We start from the raw sequence: 22,235 nt of genomic DNA on the forward strand, positions 1-22,235 counted from the left end.
GACATAGCAATGTGAAAGCACCCTTAGCCTAAAGTACCACGGACAGTAAAAATGCAATTTGATTGTTGGAACTGATTAAGTGAAAGCTTACGCAACATATATCTCTTCAAAAATTAGGAAACACCGGAATTCAATTTTTAATGAAAAGGTCTCCAAATGCAGTTATGCAGGTTTTGGTAGTAGCGGGCGCCAAATTTAAAAAAAAGAAATGTGCTAATAAAACCAGCTAAAAATACATGGCATTAAATAGCTTAAGAAGGTGCTATTATCCTTTGAAGGCGTAACTGTCTTTGGGAATCAACAGACTGTCAATGTTTTAACTTTTATTTACAAAAAGCGTTGTCAAATTTAACTAATCATCTTTGCTTATTTATTTTCACGACTTGACTTCGTAACACTGACAAAACGTGGTGCCGCTCTAAATACTTCATAATTTTCAAAATAAAAAACAAACAAACAAAAAAACGTGGTTTTCAGGTATGACCAGACCTAAGACGGATCTAGGGGACAAAAGATATTTTCATTTTGATGTCCTTGGTACTTAAAGTTTAATCAAGGGGAGAGCAAAGTATTTGAGCACATAGACCCAAGACGGGCCTAGGGGACAAAAGATATTTTCGTTTTGATGTTCTTGTTACTTAAAATTTACTTAAGGGGAGAGCAAAGTATTTGAGCAGCTGGACCCTAAGATGGGTCCAGGAGACAAAAGATGTTTTCATTTTGATGTCTTTGGTACTTAATTTTACTCAAAGGGAGACAAAGTATTTGAGCATGGTCAGTTTTAACCTGCAGCAATTTAGGTAAAAGTAACAAAAGCATGAAATTAGTAATGCCTGGGTTAAACATCATAAGTGTTAGTACATACTCTTTATTTTCATTAAAAAGATAATAATAAACTCTGAATTATTAATGCAAACCCAGCTCTACACAACAAGTCGATACTCCCACTAAAAAAAGAAATCCATTCGTTGGCACTCAAAGCAATTATAGATGCAGTAAATTTGCCCTTATACCACAAACAAACTAAATTAAAAATTTAATATATAACAAGAAACAAATCTTCATGAAACAACAGGTTTTTTAACTACGTTCAAGAATAAAAAATAAGGACAACGATAGATACATCTGGACTTGGGGAATGTTCTAGTCGCTCTCGTTAAATGTTTTGGCTTATATAAAACCTATACATAATTTGTCTTTATACTAAATGTCTGTCATCGTGTCTGACGAAGACTGCTTCTACAATTTTTTTTTTACCCTAATTCATTTTACTTGGAGTATATGATTTCGAAACTTCATGAATGAATTTAATTCACTTTTCTTAGCATTAAAAATTTCACGAGTAGTTTTTCTATTGTAAAAAAAAAAAGCACTTATTTCAGTATTCCTAATAAACTAAGAAATTAATTTTTTGAAGCGTTGAGTTGTTTTAGAACCCTTGCAAAATGACGGTGTGATAACGTGAACATGTTTAACGTTTTTTTCTGTTTAATTATGGTCGTTTTTTCATAGATGAGGTTCGGAAGAATGGTTAGGTTTTTTGGAGAGGGTGTTGGAGAAATCAAGCACCCCCTTCAAAAGCCATTAATAAGCTAAATCGATTATGTCTGTATAACAAAAAACAGAGAAAATTCATTAAGAAAGATTGTTTTATGATTTTAATTTGCCAATCAATTGAAACTAAACCGCCGTAGAAGATATATTGGCGTTAGCTAATGTTTCAGAATGTATTATTTGTTTACGAGTATTTTTTATTCGGAGCTAAAAAATTGATATCTATAAAAGTTGGTTTTTTATTTGATGGCTAAAATTCTTATTATCCATACCTGAATTTTAATTACTAGGGAGCGTCTTCACGAGTCCAAAAGAGACAAAAACGTCAATGTATTCTCTTGTCACTAATCCCAAAAGCTTAGATACTGAGCTTCCTTGAATAAAATTTTAAAAAACGCCGGGTGAAAAAAAGCTCAGGAAGGAAAGTACTTCCTAATTTTAAATACGATAACTTAAATGCTTTAACATCAAGATCAAATTCAAGAAGAAACAGTTTATCGCTTAGCAACGCCCTTAGCAATAGAGAAATTTCTAACGTTGATTTCCAGAGAAAGACCAAGAAAAAATATGTCTTTCGAGCATATATCAAAAACTCAACTAAAAGATATAAAGACATAAAAGTCTCTCCTTTTTTCCAAAAGAAATTCCTGGGCATGACTTCATTTAATAACAGAGGGAAAAGTCAAGGAAGTTAATAAATCTTTGAAGTAAGGCGCGTTTTTAAGCTTAGTTCTGACAGAAGACGGCAAGTTTCGTCAAACGAAAAAAAACAAACAATATGAATTTTGGCTTTTTTGGCATTCGGAGCCAAATCTTCATAGAATAGAAAACTCCTTTGAATATCTATTTAAAAAGAGCAACAGTGGTAGATTTTTACCAGCGCATAAACAGGAAGTCTTATTTCTCTTAAAACACAATTTTGCTGACTAGAAGAACACAATTTCAGCTCTTGATCCGAAACAGTAACGAACCAAATATACCCGGCGCGAAGGCATTTTTTCCGGTGGGCGACGTTTAATCTGGCTGTCAAAGGAAACTATTATCTCTGTCAGAACCAAGCCTTGAACAAAAAATAAAGAAATAAAATTGAATTGGTCACTATAATCTTTACATTCATGGTGTGCTTAGTCTGACTGACCGTCTTGTTTGGCTTCAGCATTTAAACTAATTATCTGCATCTTTACTGCTTTGGAAGCATCACCAGCATTGGGGACGTAAAACCTAAAACAAGTAAATAAACAATTTATAAGAAAAAAGATAAATCGAAAGACTGGCATTCAATAATTAGGCCTAATACTTGCTCTCTTTTTCATACATAACTGCTTTGAATAGATTGGGATGGAGAAGGAGCGTGAATAGCTGCGTTGGCCTCAGGCGGCTTGGTGTTGTTAGCAGTAGTAGTAGTCTGTTGATTTATTTATTTTTAATACACAAAATTAGGCTGATAAGTTATTAGATCATTGTAATTCTTTAATAACGAGTTTTATTCTCAATACTGAAGATAAAGATTTTCCATCCTAGATATAATATCCTTTAGATATTTCTTGGTTAACTTTTTTGACAATATACCGGAGAAAAAATGAAGAACAGGGCAGCCTCAAATGAGGTGAGAAGAGGTCATAAGAAAACATTTAAGGAAGTTAGAAATTCACAGGAGCGGTATAGAGTAAGGTTCTCAAGAGTGTGGTGGAGAGGGATTGCCCGCAGCTGTGTTTGCCATAAGCAACTCGGGGCTGGGATAAGTTGTCAACAGTTGCAGTGGTTTGTCCTACCTAGAGAAATTAGTCAACAGATCTTTGGTAATACCCCTACAAATTGTTTTAATCCTTTCCTCTTTGAAGTGTTCAGGAGCCTTTTGTAATCGAGCTGGTGCCAGAAAAATGAACATGTGGCCTGTTCAAGCTGAAATTTCCCACCACTGATAATTACGAACACTGCTTTTGATTCATAGAACCATTTTCTAAAGTTTTGCGTTTGCCTGACACCCTATACCTTATAGACCGCCTGATTTATAGACATAAATCCAAACTTAAACCGCTGATTGGTACAAAAAGGAGATTATTAAATGTGAGGGAAGATATACGGGATATGCAATCCCCCTGTTAACACCAATAGCACGACAAATTGCTACATTTTTTATATGACTACTTCCTATTGACACTGTTTCAAGACTGAGACAGTACTCCCTGGATTGAGGTCAAATTCTTTGTTTCATGTTTCAAAATTAAAGAGAGGTTAGGCTCATAAAGATACAGATTAATAATATCTTCTTTATAGGGATATTTCACGGCTAAGGGTCAGGAGTGTTTGCAAAACCTTACAGTTGCTTTTTCTTTTGTTGTTTAGTTTCTCTGCCGATTAAAACCGATAGTGTACAAAAAGAGGTTTAAATACTCTAGTCACCACTCTCTTTGAAGATTTTTTTTTAGGTAGAAAATAAAAGCCAGAATATTATTTAGCAAGCTCAAGCAATACACTAACATACCATCTATCCTAAACATCACTAAAATAGTAAAAAGTGAAAATATTAAAAAAAAATAGCAGAAAGTAATCGACTAGTAATTTGTTAATTATTTTTGCAGTATAAATTATATTTTTTCCTAGCTTCAACTGCTCAAAGATATAGTCAACAAATTCCCCTGAGATGCAAAGTTTCTTGATAGTTTTATTCAAATTCTTACACTGAATTCGAATATTCAATTAGCATAGAAAATCGACCAATAGGATATTTATCTGTATAGCATTATTAGTAAGGATTCTTGACGCAGTGAAGATTTATAAAGTAGAATGGCCAAGGTGCACTGTTTTTTTCGTACTTGCATTAAGTTTGGGTAAATAAGAGGACAAGGCTTTTAATAAACATTAGGATACTAGAAACCACAGCAACGACATTGGTCAAATGGTTCTGGAACGTGGGTTCTCGGAGTGGTGGAGGAAGATATGTATCTCAGAAGAATTTTCCAAGGATAGGTTTAGGTGCTCGTTTGACGTACCGTACAATAAATGGTAAGATATAGAAACAAATGCAGAATGGTCAAACTATAGAGGGCAGGGAATGAAAGAAATATGAAATTATCGAAATTGTAATTTATTTATTTATAAATATAATATTATACTGTAAAATATAATAAAATATACATTATACAAAAGTATATAGGCTGAGAGTATATAGCAAATCTTCAAACAGATTGTGGTGAAGCAGACAGTGACAGTACGGTAAGACGTTAAGAGTGGAACCCCTACAGACGTTACAAAATTACGTTGTACACAAATGTACTGCAGAATTTTCTTCAGCCCCCCATCGAACTTTTACATTATTCAGAATCCCACACTATAGATTTTTTCATCATCTTCAGTATTATTTTTTTCTGCAAAAGTTACAGCTTTTTCATCGAACCATAACAAATACGGCGGAAAAAATTGGCTTTAATCAATACCACAAGAATAGATTTTATTTGAGGGTATTAAATTTTACTTTTTAAAAAATATGTGCCAATAAAATCCAGCCAAAAACTCATTTTTTTGCTATAGGATTTTATATTATAATAGGGTCAATAACGCAAGATTTAATCACGAAGCTAAAACAATTTTAAAGAAACACAAGGATAGTTCCCAGAAACTTTCAATAATGACAACCAACTAAATATCTCTGTTATATGAGAGTAAAGAAGCTTTTAAATCAATTCAAGGAGTTTAAAAGACTCATTATCGATAGATGGCGGTTTTCTCAGAGACTCGTATCACTTCTAGCCTTCATCACATCGTATTATTATTCCCATTAGCCGACAAGACAACTACTCAGCTGCTATTTCCTGATCAGGTAGGTATTACAACTGAGCTACCAGTTGCTTATTGTATTTCGTGCCAATAGCCCATGAAAGATTCAGCCCTTTAAGCATAGTTGTGTATTTTGACAGGTCATTATATACATTTTAAAGCGTGCACGAAGCTCAGCCCTGTTTAACTCAACCTCGTTCAACTCAGCCCATTTAACTCAACTTTGTTCAAAAGATCCTCCATTTAACTCAATTCATGTTCAACTCAACTCCCCATTTAACTCAACCCCATTTGGTACATTTTCTGTGGTTGACCACCTCTAAAGGAGAGATGCGATTAAAATATAAGTATTAACGTTATATTTCTTATTTTATGCTCTTTCCAAATATCATGATCACATTTCTGACAATACAGCGCTCTCCCCCGAGATATGGTCTTTCCATTTCACCGTTGATTGCATCCTGTGATACGTTATACTCTTATAGTTTTTTTTTTAATGTATCCCAGGGCCATATATGGGACCATCAGGAGGCAGGGGGGGGGGGCATTGAAAAAAAAGCGACCATGATATTTAGAAAGAACCTAATGGTATTACTTTACTTAACTTGCATGTTTCCTTTACAGTTAAGAAATCACAGCTAATTTACCCATTCAACATAAACTAACTTAACCTGACTTGTTGGAGGGGCTAAATTGAATCGGGGTTGACTTGAATGGGTTGAGTTAAACAGAGTTGAGTTGCATAGAGAAACGGTTGAGTTGCAAGGTGGTTGAATATAATGAGGTAGAGTTAAATGAGAGATAGATTACATAGAGGTTGAGATGAACTAGGGTTTATTTAATGATGTTGAATTCAACGTCATTCAGTTGCACAAGAGTTACACTTTAAACAGTGAATTACAAGCGTACCTGGAACAATCATCTACAACGTAACTTCCTTCAGAATTTGCTTTTCCAAACTTGAAAGTAAGGATTTCAGGATGACGTTTTTTGCTTGTAATTTTGAAGACAGACTTCAAGTCCTTTTGGAGAGTGATTGTTGCCGAATCTTTATCATTTGGACATTTCCGAAGACAAAAAAGATGTGTCTTTGTTATCATAAGAAAGCTAAAATTAAAAACGAAGATCATAACTATTACAAATAAAATAGAACAGTTTGGGAGAACTTTTCTCTGGAATGAAGATTTTGAATCGTAGCATAAAAATGGTTTTAGGGGTTAAAAAACTCAGCCACAGCCCATCTCGTTGGTCAAAATTATAGTTCAATTAGTCTCCTCCTATAGCTCTGAATTATGGCTAACCTAACCACGACAGAGCAAGTATCATAACCCTACCCCCATAGATCATTCCTGGTAACAGCTATGGAGTCAAGTCCAGTCCTTTTCGCATTTCATAGTCTTTGTAGTTTAACCAAAGCGTCCCATTTTCAACGCAAAGTACAAAGACACAACTGAAAAATTATGCAAATTAATTATAAAATTATATATAATAAATATTATAACAAAGTGCAAGTCATTTGCTTCCACCCCATTAACTGCATGACATTAAACTCAGTTTTCTTAATTTCACTAATTGGTTTGAAAGCAAATAAAATAGCTAAGCCCAGCAACTAAATTTCCTGAAGAGCAAATGTTGCCCCTGTTTAAGCATATTTGCAACCTCGTTTTGCAGTGGTTTGCAACACTCAATTACCATGTACAGGCAGGTACCATGTACCATGTTTGTGCTATGTTTGTCTAAAAAATGGTAGGTCTTTTAGAAGAAATTGATTTTCCTGGTAAACTCATCTATAGAAGACAAGAAAATAAATTCACAGAAACATTTGAAAAAATACATTCGTCGTTACTGTTATCATTAGTTTACTTAATTATATTATATTGATTATATTATATTTTAATAGGTTCACAAATGAAATTTATATAGCAGTGAAAACCATTCCCAAAATGTTTTTTTCCAAATTCAATTATACTAGAAACCATTTATTATTTCTTAATCCATCCATATTTTCTTTACTGTATTTCTTTATGGGCTTCTACACATTCCATCAGTTTTTAAATTCCTTCTAATGCTTCAAAATAAATCGATGACGATACTTTTGAAAATAAATTACAGGTCTTTAGTTAGACGTCCTTATGGAACTTCCGGAGTTTTTTCTTAGACCGATTTCACTGTGATTTTTATTTCTAATATTTGCCATGATTTATACTCACGTATGGTTCGTTGCCCTTGAATTTTGCAGGAAAATTCATAGGTTAAATTTTTCGCGTGAAAATCGTCTGACACTGAAATCGTATTTCACTGTTCACCATCGTAGGCCATGAATCTGGAGCCCATTTCTAGCTAAAATTCATGATCATTATGATAAACGACAGTTTAAGAGGTTGTTGTAAAATAATATGTAAGTTCGAACTACAGAAGAGTAGCTCCACTTTTTTTGTGTCATATGAGCTAGTTTAAGGCGGCTCTTGTCTCTGTGTATTATTTGCAGCGCTGAAGTATACCACAAGACACATAGCTGTCAGCTAGTATTTTTGTGTTTCTTTCTATGTTTCTATTTTTGTGTTTGGATAACAGAATTTTACTATCTATTAAAAGACAGAGAAAAGATGTAAACTGTACTACCCATTGTGCAGTAGAGGAAAAATAGAGTAGAACTCAGGGAAAGGGTTTTGACTTTAATCTTTAACTTGAGAGGGTTTAAATCCAGAGATGTAGCCACAACTTAATTTTGGAGGGAGAGCCACTCATAACGTTGTATCAGTTTTTAAAAGGGGGAAAGAACGGGGAGCCCGAGACAAAGTATTTTCCACAAATATCAATGAACTTCGTGACAAGAAAAACACGAGGACCAGAGAAACCCTCCTTGACCACCTTTTGCAAGTGATCAAGTGATACAGATTTTTTTTTAACAACTTAAAAATTATACTTAGATAAGTCAACGTAATTTATCTGGTAAAAACAAGTTAGAGTTTGAGTTATTAACAAATATCCAAAAAATTTATCTGAGAGCAATTACATCAATGCAAAATATATATAGCCTAGTTCCAGTCAAGCTGAGTTAAAGGATTTGATTCAAGACCAATAAGAATACAGGAGATCTTATTTAAAACCAGAGTCAGCAACCCTGTTAATGAACAATTTTCGCTCCGCTTCTAAGAGAAATTAAATAGCAAAAAAGAAACAAGTTTTTTTCAACTGAAAGTAAGGAGCAACGTTAAAGCTTAAAACGAACAGAAATTAGTCGGTATATGGGGGGGGGCTGTCACTTCCTTAACCCTCACTCTTTACCCTAAAGTCAAAGTTCTTTAAATATACTCCTCATTCAAATTCAACGGGCCTTGTGTTTGAGCAGTCTTTCATAAAGAATTGTGGCAAAAAGTCAAACTTTAGCGCAAAGAGCGCAGGTTGAGAGGGGACAGTTTCTCTCATACAAAGAATAATTTATGCTCGTTTAAAGTTTTGATTCTGCTCTTTACTTTCAGTTGAAAAACGTTTGGTTAATTAAACTTCTGACTGTTTTCCAAATTATGTCAGGCAATTCGCTCCCCGTACAAAATATTCATCTGGAAATTCCCCTGGAAACTTTCATCCCTGCGGACCCCCCCCCCCTCCCAGAAAATGCCGTATATACGATATGTGAACAATGGGCAAATTACGTAACTAACAGCCCTTTTCCTGGGTCTATGGAAGGTCATGTCATCCCCAAATGCACAGATATTGGACTTCTCAACTATGCTGAATCAAATGGTTATTTCAAAACTTTCGTCGGATGTCTTTGGGTGAAATGGGGAGTGTGGGGAGGGGGAGGGGGGTTAGTTGCCTTCCTATATTTTTTGGTCACTTAAAAAGAGCACTAGAATTTTAGATTTCTGCTTAAATGAGTTCTCTCCTAATCTTCTAGTACCATTGGTTTGATTAATCACCCCTAGAAAAAAACAAAAACAAATGAATAATCTATTGTTATCAAAATTCCGTATTGGGCCGAGTCGCTCGCTACTAACATTTTGTTACCACGAGCTGCTTGAAAATAATTTTAAATATGCTATGAACTGGGTGATGTAACTTAAAAATCACACGATTCCCGTGAATCCCGAACTGAAGAAATAAGGTTTGAATGTCATCTAAAAAAAAGTATTAACCAATGCCCATGGTAGACATTTGCTTTATATGAATGTCTTCTGTAGACATCAAACAGTTCGTGGTAACGAACTGTAAGTAAGGAGCGACCCGGCTCTATAGTTACCGAAACTCTAAAAAACAGGATTTTGATACCAATAGATACATCAAAAGAATCAAATTTTAATGCTGATTTCAAATATAAAAATTTCATCAAGTTTAGTCCTACCCATCAAAAGTTACGCGCCTGAGAAAATTGCCTGATTTTTGAAAAAACGGGGAAAGACCTCCTAAAAATTATAGAACCTTAATGAGAATCACACCGTCAGATTCAGCGTATCAGAGAACGCTACTGTAGAGGTTTCAAGCTCCTATCTGCAAAAATGTGGAATTTTTTTTCAGAAGAGAGATCACGGATGCATGTTTATTTGTTTTTGTTTTTGTTTTTTCCCAGGGGTGATCGTATCGACCCAATTGTCCTAGAATATCGTGAGAGGGCTCATTGGAACGGAAATTAAATATTCTAGTGCCCATTTTCAGTGACGAAAAAAATGGAGGGCACCTAGGCCCCCTCCCACGATCATTTTTTCCCAAAATCACCCGAACAAAATATTGAGATAGCCATTTTGTTCAGCATGGTCGAAAATATGACAACTATGTCTTTAGGGATGATTTTTAAGTGATCCCCCAAAGACCCCGGGGGGAGGGCTGAAAGTTATGAACTTTACCCAATGTTAACATATAGTACTGGTTATTGGGAAGTATACAGACGCTTTCAGAGGGATTTTTTGTGGTAGTGGGGTTGGGGTGGGTGGGGGGTTATGTGGGAGGATCTTTACATGGAGGAAGTTTTTATGGGGGGAAGGGACATTGCTATGAAGGGGGCGCCGGATTTCCCAGCATTATTTAAAAGAAAACAGAAATTATATAAAAAAAAAGTTTTTCAACTGAAAGTAAGGAGCAACATCAAAACTTAAAACGCACGGAAAATATTACGTATATGATTGGGTTCGTCCCCTAGTCGATACCTCGCTCTGTAAGCCTAAGATTTTTTTAGTACTTTCATAAGAGCTATTTATTCTAATTAACGGCCTTTGTGATTAAGGGGTCATTTTCAATGACCCCTAATGAACCCCTAGAAATTTGGCTGATTTTCGAAAAAAGGGGGAAAGACCCTCTAAAAAATGTAGAACCTTAATGAAAATCACACCATCATATCCAGCGTATCAGAGAACCCTACTTCAGAGATTTCAAGGTCCTATCTACAAAAATGTGGAATTTTGCATTTTTTGCCAGAAGAAAGATCACGGATGCGTGTTTATTTGTTGTTATTTTTTTCCCAGAGGTGATCATATCGACCCAGTGGTCCTAGAATATCGTGGAAGGGGTCATTGGAACGTTAATTAAAAGTTCTAGTGCCCTTTTTAAGTGACCAAAAAAATAGAGGTTAACTAGGCCCCCTCCCGCGCTCATTTTTTCCCAAAGTCTCGCGATTAAAACTTTGAGATATCCAATTTGTTCAGCATGGTCGAAAATATGATAACTATGTCTTTTAGGATGACTTAATCCCCCGAAGTCCCCTGGGGGAGGGCTGAAAGTTATGAACTTTACCCAATGTTAACATATAGTTTTGGCTATTGTGAAGTATACAGACGTTTTCAGGGGGGATTTTTTCTGGTGGTGGGGGGGGGGGGTCGGGGGTTATGTGGGAGGATCTTTCCATGAAGGAAGTTTTCATGGGGGAAGGGACATTGCTATAAAGGGGGCGCCGGATTTCCCAGCATTATTTAAAAAAAGGATCAGAAATTAAATAAAGAAAAAAACAATTTTTCAACTGAAAGTAAGGAGCAAAATCAAAACTTAAAACGAACAGAAAATATTACGTATACAATTGGGTTCACCCCCTAGTCAATACCTCGCTCTTTAAGCAAAAGATTTTTTAGTACTTTCATAAGAGCTATTTATTCTAATTAACGGCCTTTGTGATTAAGGGGTCATTTTTAAAGAATTGGAACAAAATTCGAACTTTAGCTTAAAGAGCAAGGTATTGACTAGGAGGCGGACCCTCTAATATACTTATTAAGAATATAAGAATATAGAAGTTCGTTACGTAAGTTAATTCGTAGGTTACGTATATTTATTACTAATAAAAACGTTCGTAAATAAAATTAAACAAGTTTCGAGAAAGCCATTTAAACAAATAAAAGTAAAATGAATATCCAAATTTCGTTTTAATTATTCATTACGGTGAGCCAAAAGCAAAACCTGCATCAATTCTAAAACGTTCAAAAATTAAATAAAAGAATAAGTTTTTGTAATTGAAAGTAAGGAACGACGTTAAAACTTAAAACGAACAGAAATTATTCCGTATATGAAAGGGGCTGTCCCCTCCTCAACGCCTCACTCTTTATGCTAAAGTTTGGCTTCCTCACAACTCTATTTTTTTTTAAACAATTAAAAACAATATATATAGAAAGCAAGAAATTACAATAAAAAGACACGGGCTTCGGTAAAATAGTTTATTTAAGCGTTAGTGCCACAAAAAGAAGTCAGATCCATTCGGAAGAAACTAATTAAGAAGGTGTTAGCAGACAAAGGAATCCAGGCTTGATTTCCACCCCTGGCAATAGCCCTCCCCCCCACCCTAATTATGCGTGTTAAGGATTCAGTGGAACATATCTACGGGATGAAGACCTCTTTTTGAGCTATTCACTTCTTATAAAGTATGAATATGTGCTTGGTTCATTTTTTTTCGTTTGAATGTTTTCGTCGTCGATGCTTCTAATATATTTTTTATTTTGTCTTTTTTTCGTGTTGTTGGGAACCCATTTTAAATTATTTCACGCTAAAGTATTTAAATAATCGGTCAAATGATCGATATTTAGTCAGAAGTCCTGTGGTGGCGCAATAGGCTATATCTCAGCTTGGTATTACGGGGCCCAGAGTTTAAATCCAGCTGTAGCCACACACTCCAGGGCCAACGCAAAAACCTAAGTAGTCAAGAAGCGTCGTTAATCCGATACAATATATTTCAGTCAGTTTCTAGCTTAAATATGGCGTATGATAAACATGTATTATTACTCAAGCGATTTTATTGTCAAACGCCTTAATTGGTCATGCCGGTCAGTGGCAGTTCTTGTCACAATAAAAGATAAGGTACTAAACACATAATAATCACAGCCACAGCCATCGTCATATAAACTAACTTACATGCAAACTCGAAATAACACAAACAGAGTCAAACTAAAAGTTACAAAATTCAAACATCCAACTTTGTGAAAAATGTTCCAAGTTAAAAAAAACCTTAAAATAAACAACGAATAAAAAGAATACAACAAAAACCAATATATATGTACGATTATTGACAAGTGAGTATAGCATTAAAAACCTTGACGAGCGAGGGAACGAAACTATTTGCGTAGCGCATATGTCGTGCTGTTACGCATATGTAGTTGAATTTTAGCTACTTGTCACGGGAGGCGTTGGCGTGAAGGGAGATACTCAGGGGGGAGGATTTTACGAAGTCGTGAGTGTGCCAAAATACCGACACCAAACTTAGAACACAATTCAAGGCGTGCCGAAAGAGTTTTAAGGGAAAATTGTTTTAAAAGAGAGCAATAAGGGACTTGGGGGGATTCGGAAACTACCAGACGAGTTACACTTTTCTACCACTGGCAGAAGAACTACCAGAGGTCGCATAAACGTAAGGAAAATACGTAATAGGTGGGGGTGGGACACCATAACGAGTAAGGAGTTTTAAAGATAGTATACCCACGTTTGCCCGTTTGATCGTCTCGTGTGTCTGTTTTTTCCACTTCAGGTTATCTGTGAGGTATATTAAATCTGTGAGATATATCAGCACCACGCTTACAAAATGCTACGGATATCCAGCCCTTAATCGGGTATCACAGTCCAGTCAATCCAAGAAAAAACCCAGGTCGACCCGGAACAAGTTGCAATACAAATGTTTCTTTGTACGGTACAAACCAAAATAACCCGCCAATTTCAAAAACAAAAAGCTTACCTCCCTAGCCCAACCAGAAATTGGTCAAATCTGAAGTTGAGGTAGGGAGGTAGTGCAAGAAATTAACTTTTTCCCACATCAGTTGTTTTAAGGAATAAAAGTTCTTTCTCGGAGCTACAAACATCAAAGAGTCCAAATATGGCGTTTATTTTGATGTTAGGTTATGTCTGAGAGGTTTGCAATCATTATGAGCTTTACAATATTTTCCTAACCTTTTGTGAGGCGAGGTGAAGAAATTATGACCGCATATGTTTTGCAGAAACATTTCGTAAACATGGGCTTAAGCTGTGTAATTTTTAACCACGAAATATCAAATGCCGATCCAGGTCCAGTGAGCGGAAAAGGGGCGGATACAGAAAACGTACTAGCGAATCCTGTGATTGGAACCTCACTGCTCTTATTGGCGATGTAGTGCATAAAGTGTAATTACTACTATACTCAATTCAAGAAAGACTATCTGTTTAGTGCAGATATTGTATCTCTCTATAAAAAATCAAAGATGGCAAAAGGTTTCTTCAAAAAACTAGAGACTGCGAAGATATTATAAAAGCAGTTTGCGGGAAACGAAACAACGATTGATGAAACACAATAAAAGCTAAAATCTTGTTTTCGAGATCACATTTGCAGACTGCTTTGCTTTGCTTTCTGAGACATTTTTCACCTTTTTGAGGGGAGCTATCATTGAGAAATACTGTCTCTGGTGTAATAGCTGGTCCTAAGGTCGCTGTCGATAAAGAATTTGACAAAGGAAAGAATACAATGGCTATGATCACTGGCAGAAATTCGAATATCTACTCGTTCCAATGGAAGGAACTAGCAGCACTGCTGAGTTCAAAGGCAACCGTCAGAATAGATGACAGAAAGATAGCAGCAGATCATGCACTGATGTTCCTGCACATTTTCATGATTGCTGAAAAGTCAGAGAACCAAATTCAAGATGTTGCGAAGTACTAGTTATGCTCTCCATCTCTTCGACCCAAATTGGTTCCTGCAACAGCCAGATAAGACTTCCTTAGCTGACGGACTGTGAAAAACGAAGAACAACATACAGTGCCCAAGCGAAGTTGACCAGCTATCAGACGTCATCTAAGTCATCTACGATAGGCTCTTCTCCAGTGGATCTCTTAGAATAAGAATATTTTATCTCATACTATTTGTAATAATTGCTTATACCAAAGAACCTGCTCACCGCCACAGAACCAGCAGAACTTTTTCCCTGAAGTCCACTAGTATTGGCAAGAGATTTTTAATCGGAAGACAGAGAATATCTTGAGCGACTCTTCCAAAAAGCAGGATATATCCTTGTGAGCTAGAAAATGCCAGTATCAAGACAGGTCAAAGCAGATTCAAGCCTAAACGTCATCTTGACTTTAGTGGAAAGAAGCGAGATAAGTCAGTCAGTGGTGGGCGATACCACTGACATTTTGGCAATACTACTGTCCCATGCAAAATCTGAGAACAGCTTGATTTAATTTTTACCCGCAATCGGCAAACTTCAAAGAAGAGCAGGAGCAGAGATATGTAAAGTACTAAAAAACTGGGACAGTTAGTTTACAGCAAAATGCTGTTTTCCAACGCATTCTTAGGATGCGACACATTTCCATGGTGCAGGGTATTCAAACGGCTACCTCAATCAGATTACTCTCGGATACCACTTTTTCGACCGACACTCAGTCGTTTCTGGCACACCAAGTCCCAAGCGAATGGATTATCAAATCCAGAGAAGAGGCAATGATGGAAGTTCACAAAAAGTTACAAGCCGAGACATGTCTCTGATATGTCTCGGCATCACAAGTTCTTAGAAAAAGTTGCTTTCTCTAAAGTGTTAGTGGAACCTAAAAACATACCTCTAACTTCCTATACATGGAAGTCTCATAATCTAAAAGTCTATTTGCAAATGAAGCAGTAGAAGGATCTAGATTGCACAGTTTGCACAATTTAAGGCTCTGAAAATGAATCTATGTCTCAGGTCACAATGAAAGCGGCTCTTGATACACCTGCAAATCGGACTTTGAGTCCTATAGGTGTTCTTATTTCAAGCACCGCCTAAAATGTATTAAAGACTGAAAGGAGCAAAGGGGAACTAAACACACAAATTCAGAGACTGTTAGTGAGAGAGCAAAGACGAAGACGACAAAGTCTATACAAAGCCGTTCCTCCACCAAATTTCTTGTCCAACTTTATACCTGAAATATGTGTATCTGTAAGTTTTACTTTATACCTGAGATTTATACCTCATTGCTTATAATATATGAAGTCTTGTATTCGAGTATTCATTGACACGACATTCGATAAGTACCGGATAAGCACAGACAAGGCAGTTCCGACACGCTAGAAGTTTCCTTACTACATTCGTTATTTAGGCTGTATGAGGTAGCTAACCCATGAAAAACACACTGGAAAGCAGGTCTGACGCCAGATTCTTTCCTATGCTATTTTTAGCCTAAAAAATTAATTTTCTGCTGGTATGTAGGTAGTAATTTATAAATTTAATTTTTACTCTACCTCTTAACCTCAGGTTAGACCGATTTCCGGAGGAGTTTGGTAGGTAGGGTTTGATTTTCGGAATCAGCGAATTTTTTCGGTCTGAGCAGTGAAAGAAGCATTTTTTTGCAATTCGTTCAGGGTCAAACCGCAGAATGACTAGACTGTGAGCTACATGGATAATTTTGAAAGCACTGCAATAGAGGTAAGATCACAAAGAGAATGAAACTACATGTATATGTTACCTTGGAAACTGTCGCCCTTTTTCATCAATTTCATCACATTCAAAAGATCCTATTAGATCCACCCGTCTAAGCCATTCACTAATAAATTGACTACTGTCATTCTTTGATTCGTCTTCCAACTCTAGAATATTAAGAAAAAAGAATGCTGAAATAAGGAATAACAAATATTTGTGTCAGAAAAATAACAGTAAAATTAAAGTACCAGACAGTGAAAATGAATTCGATTGTTCAAATCGGCATTTGAATATAACTACGTTTTGATGTTACCAGGGAAACTGTCACCCTTTTTCGTCAATTTCATCACATTCAAAAGATCATATTAGATCTTTTACGAAGCCGTTCGCTAATAAATTGACTACTTTCATTTTTTAATTTGTTCTCAAACTCAAAAAAAGAGAATGCTGAAATAAGGAAAATAAATATTTTTATCAGCGCCATAACAGCAAAATTAAAGGGCCAGAGACCGTGAAAATGAATTCAATCGTCCGAACATGCTATCGAATTTTTCTCAGAAGCACAACAGCAAAACTAAAGTGCCAGGGACAGTGAAATTCGATTGAAATCGGTGTTCGAATCGAGTCGGAAACATCAGGAATTAAATTTTTAACGAAAACGATTTCATATGCAGTTATGTAGTTTTTTTTAGTAAAGAGAGTAAAAAAAAAAAAAAAAAAAAAAAAAAAAAAAAAAAAAAAAAAAAAGGGTAAAAAATCAGCTAAAACATATGGCACCAAGTAGCTTAAGAAGATTTAGCTTTCTTTTGAAGGTGTTGTTGTCTTTGAGAATCAATAGATTGTTGTTTGAATTTTTATGGACGGTAAGCATTTATTTTGACGGTTCAGGCAACACTGACGAAAGTATGGCACTTTCCCGCACAAGGGCAGATCCAGGATTTTTGTTGGGGGGAGGGGACATGGTACTGTCCTGCATAACATTTTTACGTTTTTAAGAGTCGGGAAGAATTTCGGGGTGGGGGAGGGGGTTCAAACCCAGTAGACGCCCCCTGGATATGGCCTTGGCCCTACATAGTTTTGAAAACAAAAGAAAATCATAAAAAATCACGATTTTCAGGTATGAATAGACCTGAGATGGATCCAAGGGCCATTTTTTTTTCATTTTGATGTCCTGGATACTCTAAGAGTTCTAAACAGCAGTATAAAGTATTTAGGATGATTCGCATCTTGTTCCCCTAAATAAAATAAGCCCTTGAACTCACTTTTAAGAGCTAACTATTATGGGATGTGAGTGCTGTTGGAAACCAAACTTTGTCTGTTTCTTGAATACAGGTCATCCCTGTAAGCAAGCACATAAGCAAACAACAAATATTTTGGACTGTCTTTCCCCCACATGATTGGTGCATTAACATCAAAAGAATTAACTAACCTTGTTTGACTTTTTACCACCTTTTGTTTTCCGGAACTTGTTCAAATTGACCTTTGGACAGTTTGATCAATTTTGGGCGTGGTATTTGCTGTTCTTGTCAGTTTGTGTACAGAAAGCAAACCCCCAACATTGTTTTTTGTACCTTTCTTTAATTCAGCTCTTATTACCTTTCTTTGTCTTATTCTCCTGTAATTCAATCAAATTATGCTAAGAATAGTAATATACCTCGTTTTTAATAAACAAAAGATAGTTTTCGTATGGTTTTCATTTCGTGTCCAAAACATATTACAACAAAGACCTGGATAGCTCCACTGTTCCCTGATCCATGGCAATTTACTACAATGCATTTCTATTTCGACTGTCATTTGCTTCTTGTAGTTCATGATGTAGAAACGTGTCCACATTGTTTTTCTTGCTACATATTTTTCTCTATTAGAAGGGTCGGGTTACTGAAGGGGCCTGGATTAAAGATTATATGAATACTTATTGATAAAACTTCTTCGTAGATTTTATTGTTCATTTAACACGGACCATAAAAAATTAGTCCTTGCAGCCAAAGGATGGGGGAGGTGGGAGGGGTGGGGTTAGACCTTTGAAAACTTTCACTTTTTGTCTGTTTGTAAATAGAAATCGAACCTTATTCGTTGTTTTTTTCTTCCCCTCTCATCCCGTTCTAACTGTCCTCTCTTTCCATTACCTCTAATTGTCTTGCTTCAATTTTCATTTATTCAAATAAATTAAGCTAATAATATTAACAAACCCCGATTTTGATGCACAAAAGCTGATTTTCATATCTGTTACATTTTTCTGCCTAAAATACATTTTGTCTTACAATATTTTCCATTACTCCTTAAAAATGAAGTGTCAATAGAAACTTATTAAATCATTAGGAAAGCATTACATTTATTTTATACAACCACTCAGGACACCCTCAATAAGGATATTGATAACAATAGTGAGGGTAGTTATCCTATTTTACTGCCAAGAACTTTCCTAAGACAACATTGCTTCCATGCAGAAATCGTCATTGACTCCACTACCTATCCTCAATGGAGAACACAACAACGCCTAAAAAGATTTCAGGAATTGATACTTTAAGGATCAAACCAAAAACAAACCCGATACCTTAAAATCATTTTGCGAACCTCAGCGTCAGCTGACCGTCTCAAAGATCAAGGGTCCACTAGCGAATTCTCCTGGGGAACCAGCCACCATCGAGAGCTATTGAGAATCTGTGGTTCTACTATAAAATTTGATTGAAAAGACAATGTAAGTTTACGTCCCTTGTCTCGATAAGGTTGTAAGTCAAGGCGGGTAGAACCAAAGGGAACTCTCATAGATGCCAAATTGCTCAAATGATACTTCCTTTGAGCTGATTTCTTGGGTTTTCCCAGCAGGTATGCTATAGCATTTTAAGGGATTGCCATTTCCAGAACTTCAAAAAGAAAATTCTATTTTGTTTAATCGAAAAAACAAAAATTTACACTCTCTAATTATATAAGTTTAATTAAAAGTGAATATCTCTACCTCTGGCACAATTCGGCAGACATTAAAAGATTTCTCTGAGATTTCTGGGAAAACGGGTATCGGCTTTTAATTTTCTGTCGCTTATTCAGATCTCTTATTGAAGCTCTACAAGTTATAGCAAGACAACCCAATCAATTATAAATGGTTTGGCCACAAAAACTAAAAAAGTTAGTAATGGACGAGATAGGGTGGTCCTTTAAAGTATCGAATCCCCTTAAAGTAGGTTTACTAAGTTCGACAGAGCTGACCCAATCTCTATTATAAGTTAAGTCATGTAAATCCCTTGGCCAATTAAATATATCCTAATAAGCCTTGATGAGCCACTAGGTCATGGAAAGTATTCACAATTCATATAGATACAAGGGAAAGTATTGAAATATAGGACTACCATCATAATCGTGCATAAATGGAGAGGGGGTGTTCTGGAGAGATTTACCCTTCTATCATAGGTACAGAAAATTCCTTCAAGAAAAATTCCAACCCAAAATACCATTTAGGTAAAGGGAAGGAAAAAGGAGAGGAGTTGGAGGGGTTGCAAAGCCGCCCCCCCTCAATAACATGTACAGATGCATTGAATAAGTGACGGGACAATCGCTATAGCGCAGAAACGGTTCATTAAATCAGTTCAAAACTTCGGCTACTTTTCAACAGAGTCCTTGGCAACATTTATGCACCTATCCCGTCGTTGTTCTAATTGATGTCTCTGGCATCAAATTCTTTAGATTGATCTCGAAGCCACTTTTGCACCTAGTTTTTAACTTGGATCATTGGATCGGTAATGTTTCCCCCACAGAGCCTCTCTTTAATGGGGTCCAAACAAATGAAAGTCTGAAAGGCAAGGATAAGGCAGCATGGGTATTTGGAGCGATGTTCCATCCCCGTTTTTAATCAGTTTTTTGGTTTAGCAGTAACACATGTGGACGCGCATTGTCATGGAGAAAAATCACACCTTTAGTCAAGTCCCCTAGGTTTTGTGCAAATGACAGGCCTCAAGTCGTGCTTATAGTATTCTGGAATTTACAGGATCCTACCTATTGTGAACTGTCCCGAAGATCAAGGAAACAGAACAAACAGTATTACAGTGATATGTTCACCAAAAGTAAGCCTTTCCATTCAAATGAAAGGTCGTGGACTCTTGACTAAAGAAGTAACTTTTCTCTATGAAAATGTGCACCCGCACGTGTCACTGCTAAATCCAGGAACAGGTCAAAATTAAGGAGGGAAACCCTTTCAATTCACCCCTATTGCCTTGACCTCGTAGTAACGAAATCCCGGCGGCTTCTCCACCCGGCCTCGACACTCGGCACGCTTCTATATATAGATTCTGACTATAGCTTGTCTTCTAAACACAGACAGTTTGCGCCTTTTCTTGATGTCATGACATCCAAATAGCGGGAGAGCGGCGGGCCCCGGCACTCGGCAGGCTTCTATAAATAGATTCTTACTATTGCTTGTCTTCTAAATGCAGACAATTCGAGCCTTTTATTCATGTCATAACGTTCAAATCGACCTTAAATTAGAAGTGATGCCTTTGTAAAATTACATTTTTTTTTTTTGGACCTTTAACTTTTTCCTCGACTTGTCTTTTGTCATTCTGAAAGACATATCGCCGAACCTTTGTTTCTTTTAACTGTTCAGGTGGTGAGACAAAATCTTCTTTTTCTTCCAAAGATTGATCTAGTCCAGGATTATGATTTTACAAGGTATGGACGACCAGCTTTATTTCTGTTAATTGTTCGGGTGGTGGGACAAAAACTTCTTCTTTGCCTTTGCTTGTCTTTTGTCATTATGGAAGAGATATCGCTTAACCTTTGTTTCTTTTAATTGTTCAGGTGGTGGGACAAAAGCTTCTTTTACTTCCAACGATTTATCCAGTCCATATTTTTGATTCTCAAAGGTATGGTAGGTATTGATCGTAAGACTTATCTAATTGACTAAATCAACACTTTTCGAATGTGCTTTAATATAAATAATGGCCCTTCTCCTATTCACCTCAGATCAAAAAAAGGAAGTAGAGAAAAACAGTAGTTACCACTTTCATCATCATTAAGGCTGAAAACACCAGGCATATTCCTATAAGGTTTTGCATCTTTTCGACTATTTGATCTAGGTTTTCTCACTTTTAGAACAGTTTCCTTTTCTTCTTCTAAGCCAACATAACTAAAAATTTTATCAATTAAATTTGTGCTAGGCGAGATAACTGGGGCTAAAATTGGCTTTTGGAATAGCAAAGACTTGGACCTAAAAAGAAAAAAAGTCAAATCGAAATTAGTCAAAAAGTAACATAAAATTAGCCAAAAAGATATATACAGTTAAAAATAAACAGTAATAGATGAAGGGATCAGACCACTCGAGGGTTATAAAAAAAACCTTTTTGATGCCTTTCAAACCATTTTGTAAGACCGAAATTTATGCCTTAACCTTTTTGCGGAGTAAAAGAAAGCAGCTTTTATAAACTATAGTAAGTTCCGAATAGGCGGAAATTATCCATTCGGGGTTTCTATTAGATTGTAACTCCGAGTTCTAGGGTATAAAACCCCCTGATTTTCCACCATAAAAGTAAATTTGGAAAGAATATTGAGGTAAAAGCCTTGTATGACATTATACATTCCTCTTAATGCAAAAAGATTTACTTGTCACTTTTTCACTGGATATTCACCGAATCATTACATGGATCCAGGCTATTGGATATTCCCCTTGTAAATGAAAGCTTTGAGCCAGGGATGACCAACCTTTTATTATAGTGGGTCGCATTGTCACTTGAAATAATCCAATGGGACGCAGTACCTAATAAATTTCAAAAGAATGGGTACATAAAGATACAATTAAAAGCCATTTATTTCATCCTTGAAAATAGTAACAAATAACACACACATAGAAAGAAACAAATATTCATTTCTACAATACAAAGTCAATGAGATCTTTGGCTTTGTTTTCGAGCTAGAATTTTATCAACATTTGCATTTAAGGATGTTGAAAATGACTAGCGAGCTGTAGTGTGGCCCGCGGGCCGCAGGTTGGATATCCCTGCTTCAAACCCTTCCTTTTAGCTGCTGGAATAAGCAGCTTTTGAGTCAAGTAAAACAAATCCATTCTTCGAATGCTTTCTTTAGGCCCCAACTTCT

At 36.1% G+C, this 22,235-nt stretch overlaps 1 protein-coding gene across 1 annotated transcript in view; it reads right to left on the reverse strand.

Annotated features, from left to right (window-relative positions):
* Positions 1-276: 276 nt before the first annotated feature.
* The window catches only part of TBC1D23 (TBC1 domain family member 23), a 76,017-nt gene continuing 54,058 nt past the window's right edge, over positions 277-22,235 (reverse strand). Inside the window, exons 10-13 of the mRNA XM_089090497.1 lie at positions 21,143-21,351; positions 16,201-16,321; positions 6,241-6,438; positions 277-2,775 (exon numbers count right to left, since the gene is read on the reverse strand). Coding sequence (XP_088946623.1) covers positions 2,679-2,775; positions 6,241-6,438; positions 16,201-16,321; positions 21,143-21,351 — 625 coding nt within the window. The 3' untranslated portion in view covers positions 277-2,678. The remainder of the gene's footprint in view (positions 2,776-6,240; positions 6,439-16,200; positions 16,322-21,142; positions 21,352-22,235) is intronic.

This window comes from Artemia sp. Qi Xiang Cuo, chromosome 6 (assembly GCF_049724085.1).
Source record: "Artemia sp. Qi Xiang Cuo chromosome 6, ASM4972408v1, whole genome shotgun sequence".
NCBI classification, from domain to species: Eukaryota; Metazoa; Arthropoda; class Branchiopoda; order Anostraca; family Artemiidae; genus Artemia; species Artemia sp. Qi Xiang Cuo.